General features: G+C 42.8%; 1 protein-coding gene across 1 annotated transcript in view; it reads right to left on the bottom strand.

Annotated features, from left to right (window-relative positions):
• Positions 1 to 4,283, bottom strand: part of septin12 (septin 12) — a 69,797-nt gene extending 65,514 nt beyond the window's left edge. The window contains exon 1 of the mRNA XM_056401220.1: positions 4,037 to 4,283. Coding sequence (XP_056257195.1) covers positions 4,037 to 4,091 — 55 coding nt within the window. The 5' untranslated portion in view covers positions 4,092 to 4,283. The remainder of the gene's footprint in view (positions 1 to 4,036) is intronic.
• Positions 4,284 to 20,413: the final 16,130 nt, after the last annotated feature.

The following is a 20,413-nucleotide window of genomic DNA, read 5'->3' as shown; positions in this document are numbered from 1 at the left end:
AAATGGCCAAAAAAGCATTTCCTAAATCCTCAACGGAATCAAACCAAATTCAGTGGATCCATAATAGTACTGAACTTTGATACTCAGGTAAACAACAACATGAGGTGTGTGACGTCGCCCACAACCTTCACATAGAGCCAGAGCTTCACTCATGAAACTGTCAATTCAGGATCTAAAAATTGTGTGCAAAGTGACACTGAAAGTCTACACACAGCAAACTGTTGGACATAAACTGATTATAAAACTCAGGGCTGTGACTCAGTTGATGTACGCAGGTGATTCTGTTCTGCTCTTTAATGAGAACAATCACATTGGACAGTTGGAGCTATTGAAACATCATTTCACGGTTTCAGTGTGAATCAGATCTGCTGTAGAGGCACACAGCAGAGTCACATGGCTTTACATGGTGGGCTCTTAACCATCTGATTAAAACAGAAGCTGGCACCACCTTTTACCCAGCATTCCACAGCTGGCCGGCCGTCAACAAACGCTGCCCTGTTACCAAATCAAATTTAGATTTGGTAACATCTGATGATCCTTTTCCGAGGCCGAGCTGCTGCTGCTGCTGGAGGACCCGGGGTCACGGAGAGGTGACCGCCCGTCACACACAGGTGAGTGTGGAGCCTCTGCGGTTGGCGAGGACAGAGCGACCTGCGTTGTAGGTGTAAAGGCTCTGACTGTCCTGTGTCAATCAGACAACATGCGTGCAACAGCAACTACAGTGGCGATCTGCGGCTGAGGGCTATACGCCAATTTGTTTAGAGGCACAAATCAACACCTGTCTAAACACAAGAATGTGGAGAGAGAGTAAGAATGAATGGAGAGGGGGGCGGCTTTTGTTGTGGTGTCCCTGCGGGGTCCCGGGACATGATGGATCACCCTGAGCAAGAAACAGAGTCTGTTCTCTGAGATGTCATCTCCCCCCTCACTGTCCTCTCTCTGAGGATAAATCGTTTTTCAACATTTGAATGTTTTCTCCATTCATGCCTGATTCACACTGTCTCAGAGAGTGTCACTGTTAAATCGTTTATCCCTCACAGTGCTGATGAGTTTATGTTTACAGTGTCAGATGTTGCTCATTACACTTCCTATTCTTAATAACCACATGGACCCTGATAATGAATGTGTTTTTATGCTGTGTGTTAGGGCTGAACCCGTAACAGTCACTGTTACAGACAGTCAGCCAGGAGACCTATTTCTAACAGTGTCATGGTTACACAGAGCAGCGGAGTGACAGGCTGTAAACTTCACTAACCGAGTCTTGTCTCACAATGACCGAACCACAGAGAGGCGTGGTGGAAACGTGTCTGCTGGTTCGCTACGACAAGCTCCTCAAACAACGTGAAGCTTCCTGGGTCTACACTCTCCAAACATTAGGGCTGTCACTTTTTCAAAAAAAATCAAGATCCAACAAATTCGTAAAATGAGCCCCAATGTGTTCCAATTGATTTGAATCCTCTCGCACCGACTTCCCCCAAAAAACTCATCACGACATTATTAGCGTGACTTTATACATTTTTTATGGCTGTATTAACTCATTTTTTTCTTTATGCCTGCCACTTCTACCTTGCTCTCAATAGAACATTTAAATAAAAAGTGCCGCACTTTTCATTCAGTGAAACTCAAAGTCTCAAAGTGCAACAGTAACATAGAGCACACAGAAGGACAGACAACAGGAGGGAGCTCCCACACCTTTGAACTAAAAATGTAGCGAACCGATAGTCAAACGATCCAACCTAATTTCTCTTATTATTTGCCTGAAACACAAGTCTATCAATATGATCCGGATCAAGTTTTTCTCTCTTTTTGTTAACCATACTACCTGCTGGTGGTCTGATGCACTTATAGAGACTGCAGCCTAAATGTCCAATAGGTCATTACAGCTCCAATATGAACCTTTCACTCCACGTTCAAACAAATGTTTGAATTTTGAATAAAAAGTGACAGCCGTACCAAACATTAGCTCCTAAGGGTCTAAATGATGAACTCCTTCTTAACATGCTTCTATGAGTCCTGACACGGAGTATTCTTTAAATATCTTTTGTAAATAGATTTCTTTGTACTTTACAATAGGCCTCTGTTCCAAGATTTATTTGAGGGCGTTCCTATCCAGCTCCAGACAGCTCTGGATATGCAGGTATATGAATATGAATATATACCTTCTGGTTCCTTCTTTCATGTAACCTGATTTTTGTGTTAATGTTGCACCAATCTCTGGACATTATATTTATATGACGTGAATTGTAGAGGACTGGAACACATTCATTTTTACGAATTATATTTTTATTAACTTACCTGTTCAATTTATGTGGTGTTTCCAATCCTCTATGTATTGAACTGTTATATGTTACATACTGAGTTGATATCAGTGTATTGTTATCTTCCACTTCACATGGGGTAAGGAGATTGGCTGCCGAGTCAGCCACTCCTGTTGGAGATGGCTCCTTATTGTTGGAAAGCCGTTTGCCTGATGAAGGTGTAAGACCAAAACGCTGCATCAAATTGTTTGTTGCAAGTCAGACAGTGTGCAGGATTTTTTTGATGGTCATAACTGAGCTCTGACCAGGACGCACACTTAAACTTTCCCTGACTGTGTGGACATCTGACATCACAGGTGATTAACGAGGCTTTCTAACATCTCACGGGTTCAACGTGAGAGGCATGCAGGCTGATGTAGGAGCGTAGTGAGGGGGCAGGTGTGATGAACTGAACACTGACTGACCAGGAGCTACGGCGCGCTGAAGGAAACATATGAGCAATAATGTCAAGTGCTTGTAAAATCGAAATGTCTATATATAAGAAAAAGCGTGAAGCACAATCATATGACAGACTAATGTACTGCAAATGCCTCGCCCCTCCCCCACCCACAGACTGGCAGCATTAGTCAGAAGTGCAGACTGAGCTGGGGACAGCACGATGATGTGTTGGATAAACACTGGCTGATATATGGTTTCATGGTTTTATAACAGCTTCAAGAATCCAATCAAAGGTATCCATAATGAGCCTAATTCATCAGAGCCAATAGAAAACAGTCTTCTGTGAGGCCCACATTGTCTTTTAAAGATAGTCCTTTTTTTTATTGCTTTTTTTATTCTAATAATTGTGCCATTTTCTTTTTATATCTGTGTATTGTTGAATACACACTTTTATGAAAAGACAAATTAAATGATCTTTTATATGGATTTATATATTTATATATATATATTTTTTTTTATACAAAAGTCAGAAAAAAAGTGGGTGAGAGTCTGGCCCCGGGTTAGTGGAGCTGATGTTCAGCTGAGGGGCCTCTGAGCCACGTCAGGGCAGATCTAACAGAGACCGAGTCTTTGAAGCTCAGCCAGCTCATTCACAGCTGAATTTACTGCTGCTAAAAGATACTATTGTCTGTTGATGGGATGCACTTATTGCACACACACACACACACACACACACACACACACACACTGAGGAGCTTTTCAAGGCTTTGCTCACACTGTGTTATTAGTGCTGCTCTCTTACCTGTGCAGGCTGTTTTACATCTGACTCCAGTAATTACACTGAGTCTGACTCAAACACTTTCAGGTGATTCAGACTATTTACTGCTGTGAGATGAAATGAAAAGATGTAAAGACAGAAGTATATCCAGCCATCCTAATACTTCAATACAACTGCTGTAAGTGTAATCACACAGACTAACTAGTTCTGCTTAACTAATCTACCAACTGTTTTTCCATTAATCCACTGTCTGGTCCATTAGACAGAGGAAAGTGTCCCTGGTAGTTGTCATTTCATTCAACTTTGATTAGTTGATCTACATTTTCTGCTCATCTGTTCACGGATGGATCTTCACTGCAGGCTAAATGAGGCTGTATTGTGGTGCGTTTTCAGCACATAGCCTGGTTCAAACTTCCCAAGAAGAGAGTAAAACCCTATGAGGCGGTTGTGGAGCCGTTCACCGCTGCAGCCCTGATGCGGACTCTGGTGCAGGGTTTGTCTTGGTTTTTAATAGGAGCCAGCAGAGCGGCAGTAAAGCAATTCAACACTCCAAACGACATACCTTCAAAATCTGATAAAATCCCTTCGAGGTGGTCGTTGACGGAGAGCTCCGACATCCTGTGTGTGATCCGAGTCCGAGGACTGAAGCACCGAGGAAAACTCTGGTCCTATGAGACACTACGTGAACCGGGTCCGCGTCTGGTTCTCTGCGGGACTGACTGAGCCGAACTGAACTGGTGATGTGTGTGTGAGTGTGTGTGAGTGTCCTCACTGTCCAGCAGCACCGGTGAGGGGCGGAGGGGGTGTAAGTGGCCCAGCCCCCCTGCTCGCTCGCTCGCTCGGCTGCCTGCAGCCATGGACCCGGGGGGTGCGGGACTGGGCGGGGGAAGCGGCTGGGGGGGGCGGCTGGTGGGCGGAGCCGGACGCAACACCTGGAAACTATCCTCAGTCCAATTTCTCTTTTCTTTGCTTTCTTTCCTCCCTGCGGCTGCCCCCCCCCCCACCCACCCCACCCCCCACACCTCCTGTCGACAGACCCAGAAGGTTTTTCAGGGTCCCCCCAGCTGGAGCACACAGACCCAGACCTGATCCTGTTCAGTTCACACACGTGAAAAACACTGGTGGAGTCAGAGTGGGACCAGAGGACTGAAGCAGGGATCTGCTGGATGTTCATCATCCTCAGAGGAAGCACACTGACCAACTCTTCCACTTTAGATGCTCTACACAATAAAACCCCACAGAGCTACAGTTAATGTGTTGTTATAAGTTCAGCCTCTTTCAGAATAAAAGCATCTGAAGAGTGCGACTGGCAGAGCAGCTTTGAGGGGGAGTCAGAGTGAGTTTGCTTTCAGGTAGCCTGCTAAACCCCAAGCTGAAGGACACACACACACACACACACACACACACACACACACAAACCTCTGTGCAGACCATGAAAAGCCACTTTGACATTAATCCTCCCTGGTTCAGAGCCACAGGGCTAATGAGGGCCCCCTGACCCCTAGTCCTAACAGGAGGGTGTGTGTGTGTGTGTGTGTGTGTGTGTGTGTGTGCATGTGTGTGCCACACAAATAAAGACAATGAAATCACTTGAAAACTGAACAAAAGTTTCAAAAAATGGCAGAAGTGAGTGTGTGTGTGTGTGTTTCAGAGCACAGGTAAACATGGCTTTGTATGTGTGTGTGTGTGTATATGTATATATGTGTGTGTGTGTGTGTGTGTGTGTGTGGTGGCTGTGGGAATTCAGTCACATGGGTTTGGCTGCTCTCTCTCTCCCTCTCGGAGGCTGCTTAATTGGCCTGTTTCCTGTGATATGCTTGATAGTTCCAGGCGGTGCATCTGTGTGTATATACATGTGTGTGTGACTATGAGAGCGTGTATGTGTATGCATGCATGCGTGTGTGTGTGTGTGTGTGTGTGTGTAAGTGTGTGTGTTTGCTCGTGCTCCGACTCGCCTGAAGGAATCTTCCTGCACGGCGCTTGATGTCTGCGGCGAATTGTCACGGCCAAAGAATCCAGGCTCCACATACCAGAGCAATTTAGATAGAAAGGCTCATAGAGATGATGGAATATGATACATGAAGCATAGCATTACCTTAAAGCACAACTCACTTCACTGTGTTCTCCCCCCATTGTGTTTATTGAATATGAGAACACTTCATCCACCGGCTCCTCTGCAGAGGTGAACACACGTGCACTGAGTCAAAGAAACTCAGGTGAAAAGTTTCACCTGGAGTTTTATTTAAACAAAGTTTATGTTCATGTTCTGTGTTACTCATTAAATCTCAGTGTGTGTGTTTTTCAAGTCTAATAAATGTGTTTCCTTCCTCATAAAACATTTGCAAAACCAATCTATTTGAAACTGTTTGCGGCCATTTTCTTCTTCTTCCCTGTCTTTGCTGGCACACTGCAGTGTACCTCAGTGCATTGCCGCCACCTGTTGATCAGGGGATAGTGTGACACCACTGACAGGGCTGTGTTCTGCTTCACTGGTTTGCGTGCAACAGAAAAACCCACACACAGACAACCTAGTGCATCTGACCCCTTTTGTCAAATCAGAAGTAGCATGACCTTAGCATTATTTTAGACTCTTAAACTTCACACATTAAAGAAGGTGACCAGAAATAGATTTTTATCACTTAAGAAAGGTGACGTAGGAGAACTCTTAGTGGTAAGATAAAATGCTTTGTGAATACAGGCCCATGTCAATAAATCAGAGATGTAACAGAAAGTGAGGCCTTTCAAAGCCTTAGAAATAGCAAGAAAAACAGCAAGAAAATTTTCAAATCGATCCAATCTCTAACGGTAATAAGACGAGCAGCTGTATTTTGTACCAGCTGAAGACGGTGGATGGAGTCCTGGCTGATATCTGAATAAAGTGCATTACAATAATCAAGCCAAGAATAAATAAATGCATGTACAACTTTTTGTGGGTCAGTGATTGATAGAGATGATCTGATTTTAGAAAAATGATCCTGAGCTGGTAAAAACGAGACTGAACCACAGGTTTGACTTGATTATCGAAACTTCAGTGTCAAATATTACCGGCAGATTCCTCACAGCCGGCTTAATATAATCAGAGAGATCACCAAGATTTGCACTGAGACAGCTGATAGAATTTGGGTGGCCAAATGGAATTACCTCACTTATTACTCTATCTGGTCTTAATGACTCTACATATATATCATGTTTTAGTTGACTTAAAGCTCGCAGTATGTTTGTAGTAAGAAGCTAAATAACACGTCTGGTGCCTCTTCATGAATCAGTTCCATATGTTCACTGTAGGAACCCTGTTCTGGACCAGTTTGTTCACTGCAGAGTCCATGCAAATACAGTATTTTAGTGGTCGTTCAGCAGCTCAGTTGCTGGTGGACACTGTTCTTTGTGACTCTAACATAAAAATCTTACCTGGAGCATTTTACAGTGCATGAACAGTCAGGAGACTTGTAAAAGATAATAGTAAATTCCTGACCTCACACATACTGCAGGTATGTACATATTTGAAATGATTTCACATTTGTGTCCAGTCCGTCTGATGATTGGAAGGGATCGAGAAACATCATGAATTTAAGTAAAAGAAGATTCTGGTTGTTTTCAGTTATCAAATACTGCAGTCATTTACAAAGCCTCCCTTGGGTTTGTACTTTAGAGCCATATCACATGCTAGCTACAGAGATTTATACAGCTGCAAGGGAAGGCCATCATACAGCCGTCAAGGTGTCGATTATTACTGAGAAGAATCACAGCCTGACTGATACTCGACTTCTCAGGCTGATACTGAGTCTATTAGGATCATAGATCGCAACCACATATCCGAGCTAGCTAGCATGATGTATGGTGTACCTCAATTCTGGGATGTCTCCTATTCAACCTCTATATGCTCCCACTAGACTGAATTATGCAAAGAACGATATCATTTACCACAGCTATGCAGACGACACTCAATTATACACAGCTCTGTCAACAGGTGACTATGCTCCTGTTGACTCACCGCATCTGTGCATTGATCATATTAATGAGCGGATGTGACAAAATTTCCTCCAACTATGGGGAGACCTGAGTGGTTAGGGTGCAGATACTCTGAGCAGCGAGTTGTCGGTTTGACTCCCAGCCAGCTGCATGTCAATCCCCTTCTCTCTGTCCCCCAGTATCCTGTCTCTCTACACTGTCCTGTCAAATGAAGGCATAAAGGACCCCTAAACTGACACAAATTTGCTTTTAGATGTTTTATTACATAAAGTGTTAAAACCCATGACCGAAATAGTCTTCGTCATCAATAACATTCTGTCATTGTGCTACTTATGGATGGAATTAGATTGAAAATAAATGATTCCCCTTTTTCCTGGGGATGCTGGGTCATTGAGGGGGATCCCAATTTGAGAACCACAAGGTTAGACCGCTGTAATAGTCTTTTCTCAGGCCTTCCTAAAAAAGCACTGATGCAGCTACAAGTCATTTAGAACGTCACTGCTGAGTTCTAACAAGGACCAGGTTAAATCAACATATTACACCAGGTTTCAGATCTCTGCACTGGGTACCAGTCTCTGAAAGAATTGACTTCAAAATACTGTTATTACAAATCCATTAGTGGTTTAAGTCCATCTCTGACTTGCTTCCATACTGTGAACCATCTAGACTTCTTAGGTCATCAGGGACCAGTCTGGTAAGTGTTCGATTAAAACAGGGTGAAGCTGCATTCCCATACTATGCTACACATAGCTGGAATAAACGTCCAGAAGATCTTAGATGTGCCGCAATTTTATTATTTTTTACTATTTTTCTTAAGTAATGATTGATATTTATGGATTTTGCCTTTGACTTGATAAGGGCAGAGCTGATGACATCATGGAAATCTGACTGAAAAGACAAGACAAGTAACAGAAGCAGGATGAGGAGTGAGATGGTGGATTATACATGAAATAGAAACAGAAATCTGTTTAATTTAGCTGGATTAATCACTTTAATCCAGCTTTAGTCCAGCTACCTCATTCAGTCTGATTGACATGTCACTCACCAGCTTCACTTACTGCAGACTGCACACTACGCTGGTATGTAATGGAATCAAAAATATCTGTAACTGTTCCCATGGTACATGGTACAGTAATGGTTCCCTGTACCATTACAGTTCACATGCAAGATGGAAAAATAAATCAAATCAGGCCAGAAAAAAACACTGCAGTTTTGCTTTGTCTTAATAGTAACCATCACTTGACTGAGAAGAGGATAACAGGATTTGCTAAGGGTGTTGAGTGCCCAACATTTTTCTCCAGATTACTGAATCTTCCAAAGCCTCTGGCTGTGCACATGTTGGTAGAACCACCTCAGGTTACATCCACCTGAGAGTGCCCTGGATTCTTTAACGATAAAGGCTAGAAAAAAAACTACCCCTAACCCTAACCATTCACACTTTTTCCCACTCACAACTGATCAGCACTTTATCAAGCTCATTTCATTAAATACTTAAATATTTTCCTCACTCAGCCAGGATGTTAATCTGCTCTGCTGCTCTGTTTCCAGTTGTGAATATAATGGGAAATTTCAACTCCTATACTTCATCTAAAGATGGAAAAATAACCTTAACAGATATTACATTCAGATGGAACAAATAATGAATTTGGGGGGCACTTACCAAATATTATGATTTGATAACTTTATGGCTACTTTGAGGATTGGAACATTATTTGTGGCACCCAGAGGGCGACTGTTAAGGACTTTGACTCTTTGACCGTCCTCCAGCATCACTTGCACATCCAAAATTCTCTGAACACACAAGGTGTCCACCAATCCAGTGGATCCCAACCACTGGGCCATGGACCAGTACCAGGCCACGACATATTAGCAACAGGGCGGCACCGAAAGCACAAATTACTTTTTTTTTTTTAATTTTTCTTTTTAATTGGTGAAATACAACAATCATATTGGCTGTTTGTGCAGTAATTACAGGCCTATTGAACTTGTTGCAGTGTGGTGAGGAAAATCTCGGGAGACCGCTGCCCTAACTTAAAAAGGTAAGATAAGACTGGAGTCAGACTTGAGTCATGAATCTGAAAAATGACATGCAACACCAACAACTTTAGCCTTTTGATTAAGAGGGTTAAGATTAAGATATCTAATTAATGCACCACACCCACGCTGCATTCGGTTTTTGTCTACTATAGCCTGTTTTCCTGGACTATCTGTGTTCAGCAAGCTATACACAAAGATACTGAGGGAAAAGCAAAGTCATACTCACTCCATGAAAAGAACAATAATGGAGGGGACAACAACTACCTATAAGAGAATCAGATTGAGTCCGAAAAGATTATAACAACACAGTGAAAAGAAGCAAAGCAGCAGCCGATGCAGAGATGACCTCTGCCCCATTCAATCCCCGCAGGTTATTTGGGGACCTATAGATGGTGATATTTTCCCCACTAACTGTGCTGCATTTATTTATCAGTACTGAGGGTGCTGTTAATAACACATTTGCCAAGGTGCACTTTGTTTAACCCTAGCATCTAAGAAACATCATCTCAAACTGTTAAATAAGTATTCTGCTCCCCTAAAGGACTAAGTCTTGACTAAGTTATGAGTCTGTATAAGCCACTGCCATGCTAACAAACAATATAAACAAATAAAAGATGCTAACTGCGCTAACCGTTCTGATTGGTTTACTAGTCTCTGATTCTGGTCTCAGACTCCTCATCTGAGTCTGGGTCTGACTGAGGCTCAAACATGTGGCTGATCTTTCAGTAAGCTTTTAATTCTTTTACAAATTCAGGCTTTGTACCTGTTGCCATCCTGCCACTGGCAGGTGGGCCTCAGTCTCAATAAACCAGTAAACTCAGTACAATATAGTCCAGGTTGTCCTGCCGCCGAGATGACTGTAAACTTTCTGGAAATCAATGCATCATTCTAACCGTTTGTTTCTTTCCCTCAAGCACATGAAGCGCCCAGGCTGTGTGCCTCTCTCTCTCTGCCTTCTCCTTCTCTGTCTTCTTCCTGTTAGTCTCTGCAGGTCCTCCTGCCTCCAGAGCTGCAGCTGTAGAGTCTGGATCTGCAACTGACAACCACCTACTGCCCCCATGATCCTATTTAACACCTGCTGCTAAACCTGCTAAAATGTACTATAATTGATAATGATAATTATTAATGTCATTAGCTGTCATTATTATTTTCATCATTAGGAGCACTACAGTTGCTATTGCTGTTACTGCCACTACTATCACTAATATTAATATTGCTATCATTTCACATTCTTGTTCTTTTCCTCTGTGCTCTCTCTGGCTCTCTCTCTCTCTCTCTCTCACCCAATCGGTCAATGCAGCTGGTTGTTCGCCCTGAGTCCAGTTCTGCTCGAGGTTTCTGACACTTAAAAGGGAGTTTTTCCTTGGCACTGTCACCAGCTGCTGCTCATGGTGTGAATTGTTGTGTCTCTGTGAAAAATACTAGAAAGAGAAGGTCTAGACCTGCTCTGTTTGGAAAGTGCCTTGAGATAACTTCTGTTGTGAATTGGCTCTATACAAATAAAAATTGACTTGACTTGACAATAGTCTGGCTCTGTGACTGCAGACCACCGACTGCCCCATGATCCTGCTATTATTATTATTATTATTAGTAGTATTATTGTTATTTTTTCTTTTTTAGCAGATTTTTTTGCAGGAGCAGATTTATCACAGAATCCAAACCTGCTGCCAGAAAGATAAATTCTGCATTGAGTCTGTACGAATGTGTGTATCTGTGTTTGATGCAATGTACCATCATGTTTATGTATAAATAGTTTAGTCGGCATGGATATCTGGCCACATTGTGTGTGTGTGTGTGTGTGTGTGTGTGTGTGTGTGTGTGTGTGTCTGTGTGTGTTACCAGGTGTCGTGCTCTGACTTAGTCTCAGGTGGCAGTTGTTTGCATACAGGAGGTCAGAGGTAGGACACCCCACATACCTATCCCCAGATTCTCTCCAGGCTGAACCTGCAGGCAGCTGAGGGTAAAGGTCAGAGGTCACCTATTGTCCAGCTGACCTCATTTAACCTGATGGAGAGGGAGTGGTTAAATGTCTGCCACTAAGTTAAGAGAACAAGCTGTAGATTGGTCAGGAAATGAATATAGTTTATATATATTAGTGAGTCAGCCGTGTGTTTGTGTGGAAGGACATGTATTATATGTGCTGCTCTCACTGTGGTGAAAACTTTAAACATGAAGCACTCGTGAAGAACAACAGCATGAAGCATGAACTCTGCAGGGACACATGCCTTATGTTTACATTTATCATTTGGTGCACTATATAACTTCTACAGACAAATACTGATATATGTGATTCATTTAGATTCATTAATCACAAAGCATGTTAATAATTAGGTTGTTTTACTGCTTCACCTCTTCTCTGCATTACATAACAGAGGCCTGCAGGACCCTCAGCTGTGTGTATGTGTGCATGTGTGTGCATGTGTAGTATGTGGTGCATGCACTCACACTCACATACCATCATTTGATAAGACGCAGCACATCCATCTCAGCTGACAGGCTGGATGGGATCAAGTGTGTGTGTGTGTGTGTGTGCGTGTGTGTGTGTGTGTGTGTGTGTGTGTGTGTGTGTGTGTGTGATTATGTATTCTGAACCAGAGTCTGTCCTACGATGCATCAACTGTAACGTTTGGTTCAGTAAAGATTTACTTTAACAATTATAGAGCTTGTGTTCAGTTGATGGATTCACTTCCAAACATGCAGATATTGTGAGACGCTGCATTACATGGAAACATTCAACACTGTAATAATGACGTGTTGACTGTGCAGAGGAAACAATGTTTGGAGCTACTTTTAGCCACTGAAGATGAAAATGTCCTGACAGTTTGATGGAGCTCAGGATCATCCTGACAACAGCTGCTTTATTCCAGATGTTTTCACTTGGGAACTGTGTGTAATATATGAAGTTAACGGTGCTTTGGTGCGTGTGTGAATGTGCACAGTATTTCATCAACTTGGAGATGCACATTGTTCCTGCTGTTTGATGGCTACAGGTGTTTCATCAAGTCAAAGGGAAGAATGTAAACAGCTGTGGTCAACAAGCAGAGCATCAGAAAAAGTATTTGAGGTTAGGCCATAGAATATTCAGGGCTAAAGTCCTAATGATCAGCTGGAATGATGTAATATTATATATTATATATCCTTCAAAGTAGGTTTTGGTCTGAGCAGACATGGGATCTTATGAATGGTGATGTCAGTTTCACTGAGAACGATACAACGTCCTCCTCCAGAGATGATGGAACTGGACATGGTGTTTAACCTGAAAAGGTTCCCAGCAGCAGGGGCCCCTCACCATTCCACTGCGCAGAGTATCAGTCAAAATTGTGTTTTCCTAACAGACCCACTAACATTCTATTAATGTTTTATCTTTATATTCAACAACTTACATTAATTCAGTGCTAGTCTTGAACTGAAAACACCTTTTCGGGAAGATGAATAAATGCATCTGGCATAAAAGTAGGAGATGTCTTACCTGCAAAGGGCGTGATTCACCGTCTGGTCAGCAGGTGCTCCTCCATGGGGGGTCCATCCAGAGCCATGAGTTTTCCACAGAGATGATTTATAGTTAATGGATGATAAACTGTTGGATACCTATGTGAAGCTCTGAGCTACGACGGAGTATTAAAGTCACATTTAGCAAAAAACAGATGTTGGGGGGGGGGGGGGGGGGTCAGCCAGTTGTGTGACATTGGTTAGTTTACTGTTACAGTATGTAGATACACGCACTCATGAATGTGTGTTCTTTGTGGTTCTACAGCTCATGTCTTCATCTGCTCACTGTCTACATACTGAGCTGCAACCAAGTGACATCAGCCAGCAGTTTGATTGTGACTCTTCATCTGAAGGCAGTGTTTCTGGAGTCCATTCACAAACTGAAGATCTTCCAGAAGATGATCCATTCAAACAGATTCAGGTCTAATGTCAGCAGGTACAACCACAAGGGCTGAGGCTCTGCTCATGGTAATGAGTCATGCAAGGTATAATATAACAGGGACACAACCTGATGACTTGTTAACGCTCAGAAAGACTCTGTTTGGTAAAGAGGTGTTCCCCAGATCCACATATCTGTTCAACAAGGTTTTTAAAAACAACTCAGACACAGTGGAGTTCCACTTCTACTGCCAGACCTGGAAATTTAAGATAAACACAAAGCTTGTGCTACAGAAAATGGACCAGACTCAGTGAATAGCTCCCTAAGCTTAACATGTCCTATGATAACTATTAATTTAGCTGTACAGACTAATGAGCAGTGATAACTAACATGTCTTTGGGGTCATCAGGTGGGAACCTCCTTTCACCAGTGTTTCGTCTAGTTGGTCCCACGACACCTCCAGGAGGCTAGACAGTGATCACTGGCGTCCCAGAGTCACTCCCCTAATGCCAGCCATCACTGCTCCTCACACCACCACTATTTTCTTTATCTTGCCTATGCTACCACAAACAACACCATCATCAACTCTGACAAAACACACTAGCAGATTAAGCAGATTCAGCAAACAAACTCCCCTAAACAGTTGGAGAAAGTGGCGGCCATTTTGAGTGAGGGAGGTAGAGTCAAGGAGAGATGCCTTTTGAGCTAAACTCTCCCCCGCCGGGTTAGGCTGTGCTCTACCCCCCCCCCCACTCCCCCACTCTCCAAGACATCAAACAAACAAACAAATAAACAAACAAACAAACAATCAAACTCACCTAAACAGCCAAAGACACACTACAAACCAATTCAATACAAGCAAACAATACAGGCCACCTCACCTGGACTAACCACATGGTCTCAAAGAGGCTCACACAGGCCACACCCCCACTTAAAAACACTTCCTCTTCCTGGATTTCTTCCTTGCTTCTCCTAAGAGTCTATCTATCCTAAGTGCTCCCCCTGCTGGGCCCCCAGCTACCATTACTCCTTCTCATCCAAATCCACTGACTGGCTCTTGCTGCCTCATCTGACATGTCCTTTACAATTTTCCTCACACTCTGTCCACTTGCTCCTAACTCCCTTACCAAAGAGACAACAGACCTTGCTACAAATCCTCTATATCCTACTTCCACTGGACAAATCCTAACTTTCCATCCTCGCTGCTCTGCTTCTGCCCCTAACTCTACATACCTGAGCTTTTTCCTTTCATATGCTTCCTCAACTAAGGCCTCCCACGGAACAGTCAGCTCTATGAAATATACTTTCATTCTACTCCTAGACCACAAGACTATATCAGGCCTTAGCTTTGTACTGGCTATTTCCTGGGGAACAACAAGCTTTCCTCCTAAATCTACCTGCATTTTCCAATCACAAGCACCTTCTAAGCTGCCTTGCCTTCTTGTTGTCTTACCAACTTTCTCTCCCTCTTGAACAAACTTGATTGAAACTTTCTTTGTTTTAGGTCCTCCTAAGTTTGCCTGCCTCCGTAACTCTTCAATTCCTGCAGCTAAGCTTTTAAACATACACTGAAACACAAGAAGACGTAAAAGACAAAAACACTGCACAGTGAGCGATCTGTAATGCTCCCATTGAAAGCAGTTCCTTGAACAGTGCAAGCTTTTTTATCAACGTACCAACTGCAGCTCAAACTCAGGCGGTACTTGAAAAACCTCAGATTGAAAACAACATGAGCTCCAGACACCAAAGGTGACAGAATGAACATGTCATCTCTGACATATATGATGGTGAAATGTATCAAAACTCACAACCAGGTAGAATTCTGTCAGATCCAAGAAATGTGTCGTTTCATTTCAGCGCTGACGGCTTACCTGTGTACAAGTCTTCCAGATTTTCACTGTGGCCCATACAGCTCCATTTCAATGAGCTCCCTCCCAAAATGAGACTCCAGAACGTCGTGCTCGCAGGTCTTTGGTTCGGTGCTCAAGAGCCAGTCATGTCCATTCTTCTCAAAGCCTTTGTTGATTAGGACAAAAAACTGGCACCCAAAGGTGTGTCTTGGAGAAACAATGGAAGCTGTGTGAACAGCAAAGTTGTTGGACTCTGTTGTTGTGTAGATTCAAAGGCGAGACCAGCGATGCACTGATCTTCCTTCTCTCTGGTTCTGTGTGATCATCAGCGCTGAAGATGGTCCAGTGGAGAACGACCACCACCGGAAACATGGAGACGTGGACTGGAACCTCAGCTGGGACGACCTGAGGTATGTGGCTCAGGTGTGTGACCTTCAGGGAACAGAGACCAGGTAAGTCCAGGTGCAGTCGAGCTTGAAGAAAACCAGCTAGAAAGACGAGATGTTAGTGTGTTGCTTCACTGTCTAAAGAATGAGTCTTGTTAATTACACCAATCAAAGGTGTGGGACACAGAGGGATGTGGTTTGTGGTGAATGTGGAAGTGGTTTCCAAACAAAAGCCACTCTGAAAGCAGTAAAAACAGAAGGACAAAGACAAAGTGTGAAAGCAGCGACCCTGAAGGGAACAGAGAGGAAGAGAGAACCAGAGCAGGGAGGTTAAAGCAGCTCCACCTGGAGCAGCTACAACAGTGAAAAGCTGCTGAAACATCCAGGACTCAGGATTAATAATCTCATTCATTACATCAGTCACAGAAACTCTTATTTTAACTACATTTATCTCATACAACTTATTTTATTTAAATAGAATTTGAAAAAGCAGGATTTGACTTTGTGCTGTTGGGACTTTTTCTTCAGTAAATACTGTTTCTTCATCACTACTGCTACATGGTATTACAGTACGCCTGGTGTGGAGCAGTGTGTGGCTGCAGCCACCAGAGGGCAGCAGAATACAAGTTTGATTCATCACAGCAGCAGCAGCAGCAGAGGAAGACATTGATTCAATTTATACAGCACATTTCATTAAAGGTGAACTCACTGTGATTTACACTCAAATGTTTAACAGCCAGAACCAGGAAGAGAAGAAGAGACAATATACAACTGCAAGAAATGTACAAGTGAAGAAGAAACTTCAGTGTGAAACTTTTCAGGACCCTCCGCTGGCTTCGTCTTTACACAGTCATCATTCAAAGCACAACTTTATTTGAAGTGGGAGTTTCCAAAGAAACCAAACATGTGCCACTGAACTTTGGGGAAATGGGAATAAAATGATGCAGCAGAACATTTGATGGAGTCTGAGCTTTGAATATTTCATCAGTGGAAACACCATGAAGAAAAACATGATAGACACAATAGATGATATTATAAGACAGAGCGGGAAAAGAATTCAAGTCCATAGAAATTCACTCATATTATTGAAGTGAATGAAATAAAGTGAAGGGGAACTTTAAGGCTTCAAATCACAGCTGAGGAGCTCTGTGGATTTGGACTTTTGTGTTTCCATCACAGCTGTTCAACAACAGATGACAGTGTGTGTTACTAAATTCACCAGCAACCTGAATGTGTGTGTGTTGTTGTGTTTCTGCATCATGGTGACCCAGATTTTTCATCTGCTGTCAGATTCAAATCAAGAGCAAGAAACTTTTCACTCAGTCACGTCAGAGAAACAGAGAATTGTGGGAAAAAAGATAAAAAGAATGAGAATGAAAGAAAGAGAAAGAGTTGAAAGAAGAAATGAATCCCCTCTGCAGGCTGACAGTGAGCTTCATCTTCTTCTTCAACAGCAGACATTTGAAGATTGAAGACAAACAGCATGTTGGAGACTGAAGGTCTCAGTTTGACCAATCACACACTGAAACATAGAAGCTTTTTCCACTTTAATGTTGCTGCCATGAAATGATCATTTTCACTCTTCACTCCTTTTTCTTTCCCTTTAAAAGCTCCCACTCAGAGGAAAAGCACACAACAGCTTGAGCTGAGCCGTCAATCAGCAGCAGCGGCCTCATCTGTGGGCCGCAGGGGCTGATGGGAGGTTTGAGGAGGCGTCAGAAACCACGTGGCCCTCGTCTGAGCTCACAGCTCGTCCTTGTTTGGCCTCAGCTGCATCAGAGCTCCACTTCTCCCCAGCTTCACCAGAGGAAACACCACGGCACAAAATGCTTTTCCTCCCAGCTGCTGCTCTGTGCTGTCTGTGTTCAGGTGAGTGTTTCCAGCCAATCAGGAGCCAGCAAACTCAACCTGTGACAAACACTGTCACACTAACCTTCATCTACCTGTCTGTGTCTCTACAGCGCTGGTTGCCATGGCAGCAGAGCTGATTCAAGACCAGTTATCATTGACCAGGAGAGTTGGTGAAACAGTCTCCTTCAGCTGTGGAGGAACTGGCCAGTGTGACTATAATGGAAGAGTATACTGGTACCAGAAGAAAGAGACACAATCATTCAGTCTGATTCTGTATATTAACACACGTGATGGCAAAATAGAGTCAGGTTTCAATCATCCTCAGAAAAATGATTTCACAGCTGTTAATAAACAGAACGGCTGTGAGTTGAAGATAAAGAACGTTAAACTCTCTCATTCAGCCTCCTACTACTGCTCCTGTTGGAAGAAAGATCCCCACAGTGAGAAATGATCCCTGCAGCCTGAACAAAAACCTCCAGATGAACAGATGTCAAACAGTGTTTGTGACAGGAAGAGAGCAGGAAACCACAGCCCAGGTTCACATATTTCACCTCCAGCTCACACACTTTTTCTTGACTTTTCTATGATATTGATTGATATTTTGATGAGATATTTCAGCAGGTTTCCTGTTGTTCCACACAGTGAGGACAAAGAAGAAACACACAAGCACAATAATAAAAGAAGATGAAGAGAAAAGTATCAAAGGAACTCAATGAATCAAATGAGATCCAACAGAAAAGCTGGAAACAACAAACACACTTTAAATCATATCATGGATTGATCCTGTGGGATTGATCCTTTCATCCTCACAACTTCCTCATTTGGGATGGATTCCTTTAGAAAATATCAATAGTAAAATGCTAGAAATACAAAAGGTGGGTGGCTGTATCACTTGCAGACGTTTCCACTACTTTTGTATCATGTTTGATCCAAACAGCCCTGATGTATTTAGCCGGCCCGTGTCACATGACTGTGAGAAGCCGGCGCTCAGCCGTGCACAGTGGCACACTTCATCATCAGACCTGAGAGATGGAGAATGGCAGAGAGGAAACGTAGCGTGCTTTGCTGCTACTTTTCACCTGGAGATAAAAATACAGCAAGGTGCACTATTTGTGACAAGAAAGAGCCACACAGCAGCAACACCAGTAACCTCTTCAAACATTTCAAAACAACACACCCTGAAAGTTCTACAGAGACTGAAGAGAAACAAGGAGAGGAGCACACATCCCAGTCTGCTGCATCTCCTATAGCTCCTATATGTGTGTGTGGAAATGCACAACCTGCTGCTTAATGCACAGCACAGATCTGATCATGAATAAAAGACGCCTTCATTCACAAACTCAACCAGGAGACGTTTCAACTTTTACCTTCACATCATAAAGTAACAGTAGCTACATGTCACTTTCAATGTCAGTGAGCTTATCAACATGCTATGATGTGGTTGGTGTGAGGCCAGAGGGCGGCTGGCTTCCCTTATCATAGTCCTGACTAATCACAGTTTGGCAGTGGCATGACGGTGGCTTCATCTGATTGGTTAATCATTCTCTTTCTCATCAAGAGATGAAACTGTGACCTGGCCTCCTCAGAGACGTGACATTAGTCTACAGAAGGTGTTTCAAGCTCACAGCCAGCGTAGTTTCACCACACATTCACACATCAGTTAGAGGGGCGCTGGTTACCTCAATGAGAATGGGGAAGAGGAGGGATGGCAGCTACAGCACAGAGTATTTACACAGTCCAAGTCTTTTTATTAAAATCACAACTACAGTCAGTAAAATAGGGGAAGCCTGGCTTCACTTGGCCTCCAGGAGAAAACACCACTCATCTTCCTTTTCCTGAACACCAATCTAAAAGTGGAGTAAACTTGAGTCTTGAGAACACTAAAGAAATGTACCAGTGAAGGAAAATGGAATTCTTCCCCCAAACACTGCTGTTAGGAAGTGTTCAATGTTCTTTACAAAGTGTAAGTCATTATGGGAAAAGCTCACTTGCTTTTTCATTCAGGCTGAAGAAGATTAGGAAATCTTTAGGAACAATCAAATGAAGGAAATAAAAGGCCAAGATCTTTGTGTTTGGATTTTTGAAGGAAAGTCAGAATGCAAGAAAATCTGGATTCTTGGCGTCAGGAAGCCCAAAGAGTTGAACATGTAGAAAGTGGAGGTTGCTGTGGACAAATCACGGCCTGTTGAAGATTAAAAAACCTTTAAGAAAGTGCAAATGTCCAAGTTTCATGTTGTTGGTTTCTTCATTTATTTTATTCATTCTTATATTATAATTATTTAATTCTTGAATTTCTGTAAAATACACAAACATGTTTATTTCATTGTAATGGTGCTTTCTTCTGTAATAAATAGAGATTAATGGCTGGTATGTGTAATGTGATGTGCTGTTCAGTGTGATTTTCTTTCTTTATTACAATTATTTAAAAACAGAAATGATCAGTGTCGTTAAAATTGTAACAAAGAGCATGGGTATCATATGGAAGTGAAAAAGTTTGGTATGGCCCATCCATAGAGCGCAGGCCTTCTAAATCTCTCCTTCAAAATAAGATCAAAAGATGTCTTCTTCCTATTAAGGCTTGATCTGCCTGAAGCTTCACTGATCAGCCTGTTGCTGATAACTCCAGCCTCAACAGGACCCTCACATTTGGTTTCCTCAACATCAGATCACTGTCTAGTAAAGCATTACTAATAAAGCACTTGATTGTTGAGCAGGAGCTGGATATGATTGGTCTCTGTGAAACATGGATGAAACCAAACGTTATCCTTCCTCTTAATGAAGCTTCCCCACCTGATGATACTAATGCACATGCTGCTGGAGCTGCTGAGCCAGGTGGGGGTGTGGCATTAATCTATAAGTCAAATTTCACACTAACATCTAAACTTGAAGTGACCTTTAACTCTGTGGAGGCTCTTGTATTGAAATCATCTCCATCAGTGGAGAATCTCCCTCTCCAGGAGACTAGGACCATTTGATCT

Source organism: Seriola aureovittata, chromosome 17, assembly GCF_021018895.1.
Source record: "Seriola aureovittata isolate HTS-2021-v1 ecotype China chromosome 17, ASM2101889v1, whole genome shotgun sequence".
Classification (NCBI taxonomy): Eukaryota; Metazoa; Chordata; class Actinopteri; order Carangiformes; family Carangidae; genus Seriola; species Seriola aureovittata.
This window is presented reverse-complemented; position numbering and strand designations above follow the sequence as displayed.